General features: G+C 45.8%; 1 protein-coding gene across 2 annotated transcripts in view; it reads left to right on the top strand.

Annotated features, from left to right (window-relative positions):
• LOC137439734 (AT-rich interactive domain-containing protein 1A) overlaps window positions 1–12,842 on the top strand; it is a 148,392-nt gene that overhangs the window by 118,445 nt on the left and 17,105 nt on the right. For both annotated transcript variants that reach the window (XM_068135778.2, XM_068135779.2), the window contains exons 10-15: window positions 1,837–2,037; window positions 2,238–2,439; window positions 2,571–2,685; window positions 2,865–2,986; window positions 3,101–3,254; window positions 3,534–3,620. In XM_068135778.2, the coding sequence (XP_067991879.2) occupies window positions 1,837–2,037; window positions 2,238–2,439; window positions 2,571–2,685; window positions 2,865–2,986; window positions 3,101–3,254; window positions 3,534–3,620 (881 nt within the window). The remainder of the gene's footprint in view (window positions 1–1,836; window positions 2,038–2,237; window positions 2,440–2,570; window positions 2,686–2,864; window positions 2,987–3,100; window positions 3,255–3,533; window positions 3,621–12,842) is intronic.

The raw sequence follows: 12,842 nt of genomic DNA, 5'->3' as shown, positions 1-12,842 counted from the left end.
TTTTTATGTTTACCTACTTGTACATGGTGCCCCTTGCTTTCTGTTCCGACTTTGGAGGATTTACAAAGTTATGACTGTCTACTACCCTTGCTGCTGTCGCTCATTCAGCTTGGTTAGTTTTGCTAAAGCTGTTCCTTATGCTGAGATTGGCATTCAGCTCTTCTGCTGCAAATAAGTCGGAATCCTCTATATTCACAGGCCCATAAAATGAAGTCCGCAAGTGACAGTAGATTCCAGGGGCTCTGGAAGAGATGTATAATAAAATCGAGGTTTTTTTTCCTATGATCTCAGTTTACAGGTATCTTAAAACTCACCATAAGAGGTAAAGGTGTAATATACGAGGGCCGTACTGAAAATCATGAGCACGTTTATTATACAGTGAAAAACAAAAGTACATGTAATAAAACTGTTATTGTCAAAAGTAAATGGATATGCCACATTTCTTTTCTGCAAAATCTCCAGAACGATTCACGCATTCCTGCTAGTGCTGCATGAGCCTAAAAGTCCTGCTGCGGTGGAAGTCCGTTCCTTCACTTTGCAAACAGCTACGCATGGATATCTGGACTGCCTCGTTGTTTTCATAGTGCTGGCCTCTCGTGTGATCTTTGAAGGGCCCGCACAAATGGAAGTCCGGGGGGCCTAAGTCCGGACTGTGTTAAGGGTGGGGGAGTACTTCCCAGCCATTCTTTGAGATTTCCTATAATGTCAGACACACAGTATGAGGTCCAGCATTGTCATGTTGAAAGATGACAGCTTTTTTCATCGGGCGCTTTTCCGGAAGTGAACGTTTCAGTTTATTGAGCGTCTGAATGTAGCGAGCTGCATTAATGGTTTCCCCTTTGGCAAGAAATCAACCCGTATGCATCCCATAAGATGGTTCCCATAATTTTTCCGGGGAGGTTACTCTTTTGGCCTTCTTTTTGGATATGTGGAGTGATGCCATTCCATGCTTTTCTGCTCGGGTTCTGAGTCAAATGGTGGAACCAGCTTTCATCACCAGTCATGACACGGAACAGGAAGTCATTGCCCTCGACAGAATGTTATTGAAACAACTGTGATGACACATTCATGCATGTTTTTGTGTTCCTCCATAAGCAAACAGGGATCTCAACAGAAACCAACTTTCCGATATCTAAAAGTCGCTATCATCTCTTGAATGGCATGGTGTCCGATGCCAAGCTGTGCTGCGATCTCTATAACTGGCACCCTTCGGTCCTCACTGATGAGCGCATCAACTTCCTGCATCTTGCGTTCAGTCGTGACACTTCTCTGCTGACTATTGTGTGGCTGATCGGTGAAGTTTGTGTTTCCGTCTTTGAAGTGTTTCACCCACCTACTGACGCTGCTCGTGCCCATGCGGGCATATCTGTACACTTGATTTGATCAGCCATATATATCTGCAGCTGAGTTGTTCTCCTTCACAAGGAATTCAATCACTGGACGTTGGCGAAATGATATGTCGTTGACAGCCATTTTGGTACAATGGATTGTGGGAACACCAGTGGTGTGCATGCACCGAGCCTGTGTTTATCTTGGAGAGGATAGATGGATAGATGTCGCTAATAACTCGTGTTCTTCTACATTCGGCACAAACGTGTGGAATCTACTGATACTCATGAATTTTGGTATGGCCCTCGTACATGAGAGATGAATGGAGATTAGTTGGTGTTTAACTGAGGTTGCCCCTTTAAGATAATTGCATCTGTGTTGCTGCATTGAGCCACACTCTCCATTTGCCCTAAACTTGTCCCCAAGTGATGCTGTAAAAGTTTGGTATGCATACAACTTAAACCTGCAGGCCCTGTGTAAAGACCTGATTTGGATGCTTTCCTGCAGCTGTCTTCCACAACTGGAGAAAGCATTCTGCGCTTGTATGAGCTGGGCTGTGAGCCTGAGAGGCAACCCTGGTTGGATCGCTATCTTGCTTTCATGGAGCAGCGTGGCACACCCATCTCCCTGCTTCCAGCTGTAGGGAAAAACGCACTCGACCTCTTTCGTCTCTACATGGCTGCTAAGGCATATGGCGGCTTTGTGCAGGTTTGAAGGGAGCTAGGCAAACCAGGGTTATGTTTCAGTGATATTGCATGGCGACGATGTCTTTACAAAACAATCCAACATTGTATTCCAGATGTAAATAATTTAAAACTTTCAAAGCCACTTTAATTTCTGTAGTTTAAGGCAGGTATTTGGTGGGACTGTTAGAGCAGATAATAGTACTGACCACTATGACCCTGCAGGTCAACAAGAAGAAGAAGTGGAGGGAGCTGTCAACCCAGCTCACTGTGGGAACCTCTAGTAGCTCAGCAAGTTCTCTCAAGAAGCAGTATATTCAGTGCCTATTTGCATTTGAATGCAAGGTCGAACGTGGTGAGGAGCCACCTCTGGACATAATGAACCCAGCAGACAACCGCAAGGCCAAGCAACAGCCGCCTTCCCCTGGTCTGAAATGCACCATGATCACCGAAAGCACAACTCACCAGCCCATTAGGCATTTCTTTACCGTCAACAATTGCACTTGTTGAACCTTTTCCCCCATGTTAATGATTGTAATGTGGTGTTCTTTCCAATAGCTGGATCTAGCTCAACACAAGGCCCTCAAACCCTACAGTCCGTGGATGGTTTAGGAGACATGAAGCCTCCCACACCTGCCTCTACCCCACACAGCCTTTCTCAGCACCAAAATAGGTTGGTGCTGTAATTTATCTGTTCAGCAATTGCTTCCTTGGTGTGATCTCTCCCAGAAAGTACCTGATACCTTATCGTGTGGGTCCATTACACTGAGTATGTATAACTAAAAAAAAGAGTCAAATCGTTTTTTTTCCTTTTAGGTTTTAAAACTTCTCCCATTCTGTTCTGTGATGCAGATACCTACCCCAAGGGGAGTACACAGGGAGCAGTGATGCATCATATGGGCGCACATACCAGCAGGGTGCAGTACCTGGCGCAGTGTACGAAACAACCCGAGACAGCTATGGGCAGCGGAGAGGTCTTGGTTTCTTGTTATTTACTTATTTTTCTTGTCATTTGTTTTCTGAGACATAGCTTTGGTCGCTTTATTTATTTGTGTTGCAGCACTTATTGTAGCTTGTTTTCTGTGCAGGACCAGCTAGTGACGCCTACCATCCTGGTTCAACGGTCTCAGCTGCTGGGATGACCTTGTCCGGAGGACATAGTGATGTTTATGCATCTCCTCCATCTCGGCCCCCTTCTGGCTTAGGATCAAGGCCTCCATATCCACCCAGCTATGAGCGAAGGTACTGTGGTTGTAAAACCCCAGGGTCTTGTAGCTTTCATAAAGCAAACTGCTGAAACATTACAAAAATATTGATTGATTCCATATTCATGGTGGACATTTGCATCATTAATGTCTTCTCAAACACCAGGAAGGAGATGCAAAAGCAGCTTGATGAAATTAAGAAAGTCTCATTGATGTGTGAATTTGATTATAGTTTAATTTGTTCCACCATAGGTGTGTACTGTACAGTGCTGTTTTATTTTCTGATGGTGAACTTGTTGTCTGGTGTCTTTGTCAGGCCGGATGGGACTATTGGACCAGACAGCGGATCCTTTACGAACTCGGACCCCCGATTGTGTTCTCCTGGACCTCCGGTTTCCTCGTGGTAAGCGTCGGTGGAGATTATTACTGCTTGCACAAATGGAGAATTTGTTGAACTGTAAACAGCTTAGATTCCATCCTACCCATCATCCTGTGCACAGGTGTAGTCCTAGCGGAGCTCCGGCACCTCAATCCACCCAAGGGCTAGCTTGGAATCCGAGGTGGAGCTTTGCTCCACAACAGTTAAAAGATAATAATTAATAAACACCCACGTTCACGATCGGTTGTGTTATTGTACTTTGTGTGCTTTCATGACCAAATAATAGGATCAAACATTGGATATATCGATACATTGAGCACTTTGTCTCGGAAGCGAACTTTGTCTATTATAACAATACAGGTTACCGGCAACTCAGACCCACACACAAATTGATGAATGCAACAAAGTCCAGAACAAGGTGAACTTTCCAAACCATTTAATATCGAGATTTAGTGAATTATCTTGTGTTACAAAAGGTATTTACCTTATTTTCCGGTGTATTAACCGCACCCCTGTTTTTCACCCTCAAAAAATGACAAAATTCATGCTCCTGGCGAAGCTTGACTATGTTGGACTGAAAGTGCGTAGTCTTATCAGCCGTGTCATCGGGTACATGTTGGGAAATGTGTGTGCGGCGTCGAACCGACAGATCATGGTGTGCCATGATCCTGTAAGCCCACGACGGGCTGGTCATGAAGTCCCCAATGTCATCTTCCATCCTGGTTCAACTAAGCTCCTCGCCTCCAGCCTGAGAGAAAGTGTTGCGCAAATGTTGTAAATTAAAAACGTGTAAATTCAAACTAATTTCCTGCTCCTCAATCCTCATCTTTTTGTCCTATTGTTTTTTTTGTTTTTTTTTACTATTACAGTGTTTTATTTTATTTAAATTATAATGTTTAAGATCCACCTGGTGTTCCTTCTACAGCAGTAGAAAGTCCTCATTTGAGAGCTCCTCCCGGTACAAGTCCAGCAACTGCTCTACATCACCCTCCTCCACCTCATCAAAGCCGATAGTCTTGGCCATTTTGACGATGGAACGTTGCGCTTTCAACATCATCATTCTCGTTGAAACCCTTAAGGCCGTGAACAAATTGAGGGCAAAGTTTCCCCCCATACACTATTCGTACAGGAACGGATGACCTCCCTCCAACACTCCTCAACATCACATCCCTTATTGTAAAGGCCTGCCAGAATTTCTTTACAGCCATCTGATCATTATCAGTTGATTTCACCTGCAAAATCATTAAATCATTATCAGGTTTGCAAATGTTCTTCGGAGATAATACATCTTGAATGTAGCAATCACTCCCTGGTCCTCGTATCACCTGTACGATCACCTCTTTCATACTGTCATCTTCATCCATTTTCACTTCAATAGTGATGGCCTTTCTCTGTCTTTTGCTTGCACAACCAAACTTGCTACTCCACAGACGCTTTCCAGCCATGATTGTACGGGTTACACTTATTACAGCGGCACAAATCACATGCAAAATGGGAAACATCACTACTCGCATAATGCTACCATGGAGGGTTTCCAGAAACTGAGGGAGGGAACAGCGAGGGAGAGGGAAGGCAATCTAGCCGGTATCCGGGTGTTATCGCAAACACGTTTTCATGTTAAGTGTGAAAATTTCAACGCAGCGTTATTCACGCACTCGAGTCACGTAATTCCAAATAATGATATATCCGGCTCCAAAACTTTCTCTTTTCGTCAATTACAAGAAAGACACCAACTAATGTGACAGACACCAACTATACAAATAATGCCGGTAGATGGACACCCAGCTTAACGTCCCTCCGTGGGCCCAGATTAGACAGTCTAGAGGTGGGTTGGTGCACCTCGAGGCCATCTTACCAGCCCTTACCACATGGAACTATATATTTTAAAAAAACTTCTCTTTATTTCTTAAAATACAGTTTTGTCAAAAACGGTGACTTTGTATCAAAAGGCGATTTTGGTGGGTTCATGTGTGTTTGTGTTAATGTTTTGTTTACCATGGTAAAATGTGTGTATTTCATTTATCACTCGTTTTTGGGACTCAATTGGTTTGTGTCATGTTAAAACTTGATGTGAGGGTCGATTAGATATGGCGATGATGTCACGACCGACACATGTTTGCAGGGCTCCGGTACCTCAAAATTTGGCACTACACCGCTGGTACTGTTAGCACCCCCAAGACTCACCCCAAACTCTCACTATCTTGGAATGATCCTGATGTTTTGTGATTTTGTAAAACATTATTCCAAGATTAGTAGCTTTAAAATGGAATCTAACTGACCTGCATAACTATAAGGAGACTTTTTTATACAGTGTCCAAGCTCGTGGAAGTGCTAGAACACAGAACGGTTGAGGATGCAACAAAACATAAGGAACACCAGAAAGAAATGGGGAAATACCAACAGCAGGGCCGAGGGAGAAGGTAGACGGAGACAGACAAATAAGGGATGTGGAGAACTGAATGGGTGGACAAGATGGACACAGAAGCAAAATTTGGAGGGGTGGATGTGGTTTAACGGGTGTAGAAAAGATCAAGGTTGTTGATTGGGGACGATCTGAGATGGTGATGAACAGCTGTTTTGAAGACCTGGAGGGAAGAATGGGATGGGAAGAGAGTGTGAAAGTTGGTTCCACAGGTGGGAAAAACGAGGTGAGCAGGGATTCTGGGTATTGTGAGTTTCACTGGAAGAGGGGTTGCTGGTGGACCGGACAGTGTGCGCCCTGCAAAAACCTGGGAGGGACAAAGTACGGCTAGGGCAGAGGAGGGTGTAAGACCAGAAAGGAGGTGGAAGAAGAGATAGACTACTGATCTGTCCATGATGTGTAATTGATAGGCCCATGGACTCATCTTCATCGTAAGAGATTTCAATGATCTTTGATGGCCTTGGTTTCCTCTGCATCAAGCTTAGTAAGATGTGAGGCAGGGGTGCCAGCCCAAAGGGGGAGAGCAGTACTTCATCAAACTGCAGATGAAAGCCTTGTAGGTGGATCGTTCAGGTGTGCCAAGGAAGGACTTTGCATGATGGAGGATGTTCTGACCCAATGAAAATCGCGGCAGTCCATGTTAATGGCGGCCGCAACTGCTATTTGTTTGGTTTGACTGTCCCAGGTCATGTTACAGGTCTTTTTCACTCAGATACTATACCAGTGGGACAGTTGAGCCAGCCGATGCATTGCGTTCTCTGTGCCACATGCCTCGTCTCTAATTGGCAGATGAGCATGCCAGTGATGCACATGGCACTGTCTGCATAGACAACATTGTTTGCCTTTCCCAATCGGGCCTTAAAGGACTCACCCAAATTGCAATGACGATCAACACGGTTCAAATTCACCAGGAGACCAGGTATATTTAATAATGGTACACACGACACAGGTGGAAGAAATACAAGGTAGCAATAACGATAAAACCAACAATAAAACCCCTTTACCCTATACCGATACTCACACCCATGAAACCACAAACGATCGGGAACTTTATTTATTTAACTTATCAGGCCCTGGTTATTCTTATTAGGTGATCCCGGGGGAGGAGGCTGTTTCACAGCACCACTTGGTTGTCTGCGACATAAGGTTGAAAGGTGCGAGGAGAGCTCGGCGGGTGAAGTACCAACCGAGAATGAAGGTGTGGAGGTTGAAAGAGGTGACGGTGAGGGAGGCATTAAAAGAGAGGCTGAGTATGGTAGAGGATGATGTGGTTGAGCTTGAAAGTGGTTGGATGTCAATGAAAGAAAGTCTGTTGGGAGCCGTTGGTGAGGTATGTGGATGGACAAAAGGACCACCGAGGCACTGGGAAACATGGTGGTGGGATGATGAAGTTGGAAATAAGATTGACGAGAAGAGGAAGAAGTTCAAGGAGTGGCAGAAGGCGAAGGGTACGGGGGCAGAAAAGGAAGAGCATGAAAGTTATAAGGCAGCCAAGAAGGCTGCAAAGAAAGAGGTAGCAAAGGCGCAGGAGGCATGTCGGAAAATGTTCGGAGAACGCTTGGATTTGGAAGAGGGTCAGAGAGCGGTATTCAGGATGGCAAAGCAGATAGGGAAAGAGAGGTGTGATGTGATGGGGGTGAGTTGCTTGAAGGATGAAGTGGGACAAATCGTTGTGGACCCAGATGGAATTAAAGGAAGATGGAAGAGACATATGGAAATACTGTTGAATGCAGAGAATGAATGGGATGGCAACATAGAGAGTAACCCAGTTTTAGGACCGGCAGAGAAGATAACCGAGGAGGAAGTTGAGGAAGCGATTAAAGCAATGAAGAGTAGAAAAGTGGGAAGGCCGACGGGAGTTGTGGGAGATATGTTGAAGGCAGCGGGAAATTGGGGTGTGAAGAGAATGACAGAGATCTGCAATCTGGTGGTGAAAGAAGGCCGCATTCCAGTGGATTGGGAACCGAGTACCCTCGTCCCTCTATACAAGGGGAAAGGTGACCCTCTGGACTGTGGCTCGTATCGAGCGATAAAGTTATTGGAGCATGGAATGAAGGTATTGGAAAGGGTGTTGGAGAGGAGGATAAGGAAGAAAGTGAAGATTGACGAAATGCAGTTTGGATTTATGCCAAGAAAAGGAATGACAGACGTGCTTTTTATTGTGAGGCAGTTGCAGGAGAAGTACATGGAGAAGAGGAAGAAGTTGTTTCTTGGGTTTGTTGATCTGGAGAAAGCATTCGATAGGGTTCCACGTGAAGTAGTGACATGGGCATTGAGGAAGTTAGGAATGGAGGAATGGTTGATCAGAGTAGTGATGGCAATGTACAAAAGAGTGCGCACAGCTGTAAGGACGAAGGACGGGAACAGTGGTGAGTTTGAGGTGAAGGTGGGAGTGCATCAGGGGTCGGTACTAAGTCCACTACTATTTGTAGCTGTGATGGAGGTGCTGGCTCGGAACGTAAAGGAGGGTTTACCGTGGGAGTTGTTGTATGCAGATGATCTGGTGTTGATTGCAGAAAGTATGGATGGACTGAAGGAGAAGATGAACAAGTGGAAGGAATGTATGGAGACGAAAGGTCTGAAGGTGAATATCGGAAAAACAAAGGTGATGGTAAGTGGTAAAGCATGTGGTGAGGTGGAAAGAACTGGAAAGTGGCCATGTGCTATGTGCAGGAAGGGTGTCGGAGTGAACTCAATTCAACGTACAATGTGCGCTCAGTGGGTTCATCAAAAATGTAGTGGTTTGAGAGGGTCATTAACCAGTGTGGCAGCTACATTCAAGTGTAAGGTGTGCACAGAGGGAGCTGCAGATGGAGGAAATGTTGAGTTGGATCTTGGAGACGGCGTGAAGCTGGAAGGTGTGAAAACATTTTGTTACCTAGGAGACATGCTGAATGGAAAATGTGGATCAGACTCGGCAACGGTTGCTCGAGTGAGATGTGCATGGAAGAAGTTTCGGGAACTGAGTGGCGTGCTGACGAGGAGGGGAGTGTCTTTGAAGCTGAAGGGAAAGGTGTATGCTGCATGTGTGAGAAGTGTTATGATTTATGGGAGCGAGACATGGGTAATGAACGTAGAGGAGCAACGAAGGCTGGAAAGGGTGGAAATGCGAATGGTTCGGTGGATGTGTGGAGTATCGTTGAGAGAGAGGAAGCCAAATGATGAATTGCGAAAGATGATGGGAATAGAGCCTGTGATGGATGCTGTGAAGAGAAACAGTTTGAGATGGTTTGGTCATGTGTTGAGGAAGGATGAAAGTGACTGGTTGAGAAGAGTGATGGAAATGAATGTGGAAGGAAGTAGAGGACGGGGAAGACCGAGAAAGACTTGGCTAAAGATGGTCGAAGAAGAAATGCGGGCCAGGGGGTTAACAAGGGGAGATGCAGAAAATAGGGCAAAATGGAGAACATTGTCATGGGGACCGCAAGGCTAACCCCCGCTCTTGCAGGGAAAATGGCCTTTTGAAATGCCTGTTATATTAGGCCCCATTCATACCATAATGGATACAGGGTGTTTCAAAAAAGTGTACTATTTGAGCAGCCTGATATTCTGTCGTTTATAATGCCACATCCTTCTCTCTTGCAGATTATAGTAGTGGTGGTATGCCATTTCTAACAACTAGTAAGTAAGACCCCTATGTCAACTATGGTGTTCACAGTGGAACAAAAAGTGAAAATCGTGACTTTATGATTTGAGACGAAATCCTATGTGCTTGTGTGCCGACGATACTGTCAGTATTACAATGTTCACACCTGTAATGGACCTTCCATTGGGAACATTCAGTGGTTTGTGGAGCACTTCCAAGCACATTGAAGAGTGAAAAATCAAAATAAAGGCAACAGTGGCCACCCACCAAGTGTTACCAAGGACCAAGGGAACATTGATCTTGTGAGAGATTCTGCTATCGAAAGTCCTAAGAAATCCCATCGTCGGGATTCACAAGAACTGGCGATCTCGGCCTCATCCGTGTGGCGCATTCTCACTTGTGAACTCGAGCTCTACCCCAACATCATTTGTGTGAGGTATCAACTAACTCTGCATAACATGGCAAGATGAGTAACAATGTGTGATAGTTTCAGTGACCGAAAGGAAAGGTAACCAAATTGGATCAACTCCTTGTTCAGTGATGAAGCAAACTTCCATTTGAATGGGGCTATCAACAATCACAACAACATCTTCTGGGCTGCCGAGCCTTCTGAGGAGGTGTCTGAGATGTCTCTCAAGGGCCCCAAGTCCACCTGCTTCTGTGCATTGAATGCTAGATGGAGTATGCTGGAACCGTATTGGTTTGAGGACACCACTGGTAAGACAGTGACCGTCAACGACGAGCAGTATCGTGAGGTCTTACTCCGATTCCACGCTGATCTCGCTCAACTACTGTCTCCAAACCCACTCAGACTTGCATGGTTCAAGCAGGTTCAGGCAGGCCGGTGCCGTACCGCAAACTGCAGGTGAAACCATCAACTTGCTCCACCAGTTGTTTGAAAATCATGTCATTAGCCTGGGCACACAGCACGTGAGTGAGCACCCCACAGCCCGGATTTTAATCCATTGGATATTTTCTTTTGGTGTGCTGCCATAGGTCAAGTTTATACAAACAGACCTTGAACCCTAGCTGTCCTGAAGCAGGAGGTGGAGGACTATTGTCAGGCTACCACTCTAGCCACTTGCAGACGAGTTGTAGAGAATTTCAGTCAGAATCAAAACCTGTTTGAACAGAGGCAGAGCACACATTGAAAATGTCAATTACAAGCAGTCTATTGAATGATTTGAAAATGGCATGGTGTATGCTCTCCCTCAATGTATCACTGAACTTTGCCACCTTTTGTAATTTTCTGTAATAAAACGTTCAAATAGTCCACTTTTTTAAAAACACCCTGTAATCTGCCCAGTAGGAGGAGTAGCACGACACACCACACACACACACACACACACACACACTCTCACACACACACACACACACACACACACACACACACACACACACACACACACACACACACACACACACACACACACACACACACACGTCTGTGAGTTATAGTGAGGATCCCCTTTCACAGGTTTTTGTTTTACATACTCATTGACATTCACAGATAAACATGCAATGCTGTGTTGTTACGACACCAGATTTTGGTCATGTGTTGAGGTCGCTGCAGTTCATTCACCACGAGGCGGACTTAACGGACTCTCCTTGACCTGCGAACCTGAAGCCGCCAGCTGCAGATAACCCTGTGTTCCAGCGGGTTGCTGGGCAACCACGGACACCGATTGACATTACCAAACTGAGCAGGGTTCTCGCTCCTTAAATTACTGTGTTACCTTACCGGTGGTTTGGTGGCACCAATTGGGGACCATCCCCTCGATGTTCACCCGTTTAATATGTACGGCCAAGCGAACCGTGGGTGAACGAACGTTGGCTTGTGATATGAGCGATTGATGGGGTAAAATGTCCCATCTATCTATTTGTACACTAAATCGAGCCAATGAAGGAAATGAGACACTCGAGCAGGTTTGCAACAATTTACCAACATTTCCCGAAAAGCACGTATTTACAGGGCACATAAGAATCAATCGACACAAAAAGCAAATCAAAGCAATCAGACACAAAAGGAACAGTAATCTTATTTGCTAGCATTTATGAGCCCCTTACACAGTCTTAACTTAATCTATACACATGATTGGCATGCCATCAGAAGCATTCCGGGGAACTATAGAGAGGAAAAGAAGAAGGTAGTAGAGCGAGGTATGGTGGCATCCTCTGCCTCTCCCTGGCACGCACAGGTCGGTGCATGCCAAAATTGGAGGGAAGGAATTAAAGGAATGGGAGTGTGTGGATGTAAATTTTGTATACAATATCGAGGCTCGTGAAAGAGCGAACATTAATCACACAGAAAGACAAACCGACACATAAAACATATAACATAGGGAGCGGTAGACAAGATGGGGAGAGAGGGGGAAGGACACAAACACAACATTTGAGAGCAGGGACCGAGAGACATGGAGACATCGAGAGATCTGAGAGAGGGCGAGGGCTTTGGGGGGGGGGGGGGCGTGGGAAGGGGGCAGTGGGAGAGGTATAAAACATATGGACACTGCCAGGACTTCCAGGAAAGAAGTTGGAATTTCAAACAAGGTGGATCTGGGGTGAATTAGCGGGGGTAGAAAAGATCAAGGTTTTGGATGGGGGAAGATAAGAGATGGTGGTGAACAGCTGTTTTAAAGACCTGGAGGGAGGAGTGGGATTGAAGGGAGTGAGGGAGTTTGTTCCAGAGGCGGGAGAAAAGAGGAATGAAAGAGTGAAGGTGAGCGGAGAGCCGAGATTTCGGCAGTTTAACCATCAGAGGGTTGCTGGCAGATCTTGTGCGACCTGTAGGAATATTTGGGGGACAGAGCACAGAGAGAGCTGGGGGTGCAAGGCCGGAGAGGAGTCGGTAGAAGACAGAAAGACCACCTACCTGCCTGCGGTGAGTGAGTGAAAGGCCCTCAGAGATAGCTTCATCGCGGGAGATTCCAATAATTCTGAAAGCTTTGGTTTCAACAGCGTGAAGCCGAGCTAGGTGTGAGGCAGGAGCACCGGCCCATAGGGGAGAACAGTATTCCATTGAGCTGCGGATGAAAGCCTTGTATGTGGTGAGGAGCTCAGGTGTGCCGAGGAAGGACTTCGCACGACGGAGGATGCCCAGTCGGCGACTGGCTTTGGAGGCCAGCTTGGAAATGTGGTTTTCCCAAGAAAGATCATGGCAGATAGTGAGACCCAAAATCTTGAGCGACAGAACTTCTTGGAGAGGATTGTTGAGAAAGTAGATGGGAGGGTTGTCCAG

The sequence above is a fragment of the Myxine glutinosa genome, chromosome 14 (assembly GCF_964187855.1).
Source record: "Myxine glutinosa chromosome 14, kmMyxGlut1.1, whole genome shotgun sequence".
Taxonomy (NCBI): domain Eukaryota; kingdom Metazoa; phylum Chordata; class Myxini; order Myxiniformes; family Myxinidae; genus Myxine; species Myxine glutinosa.
Note: the sequence above shows the minus strand (reverse complement) of the source record. Positions and strands in the feature narration are given on the sequence as shown.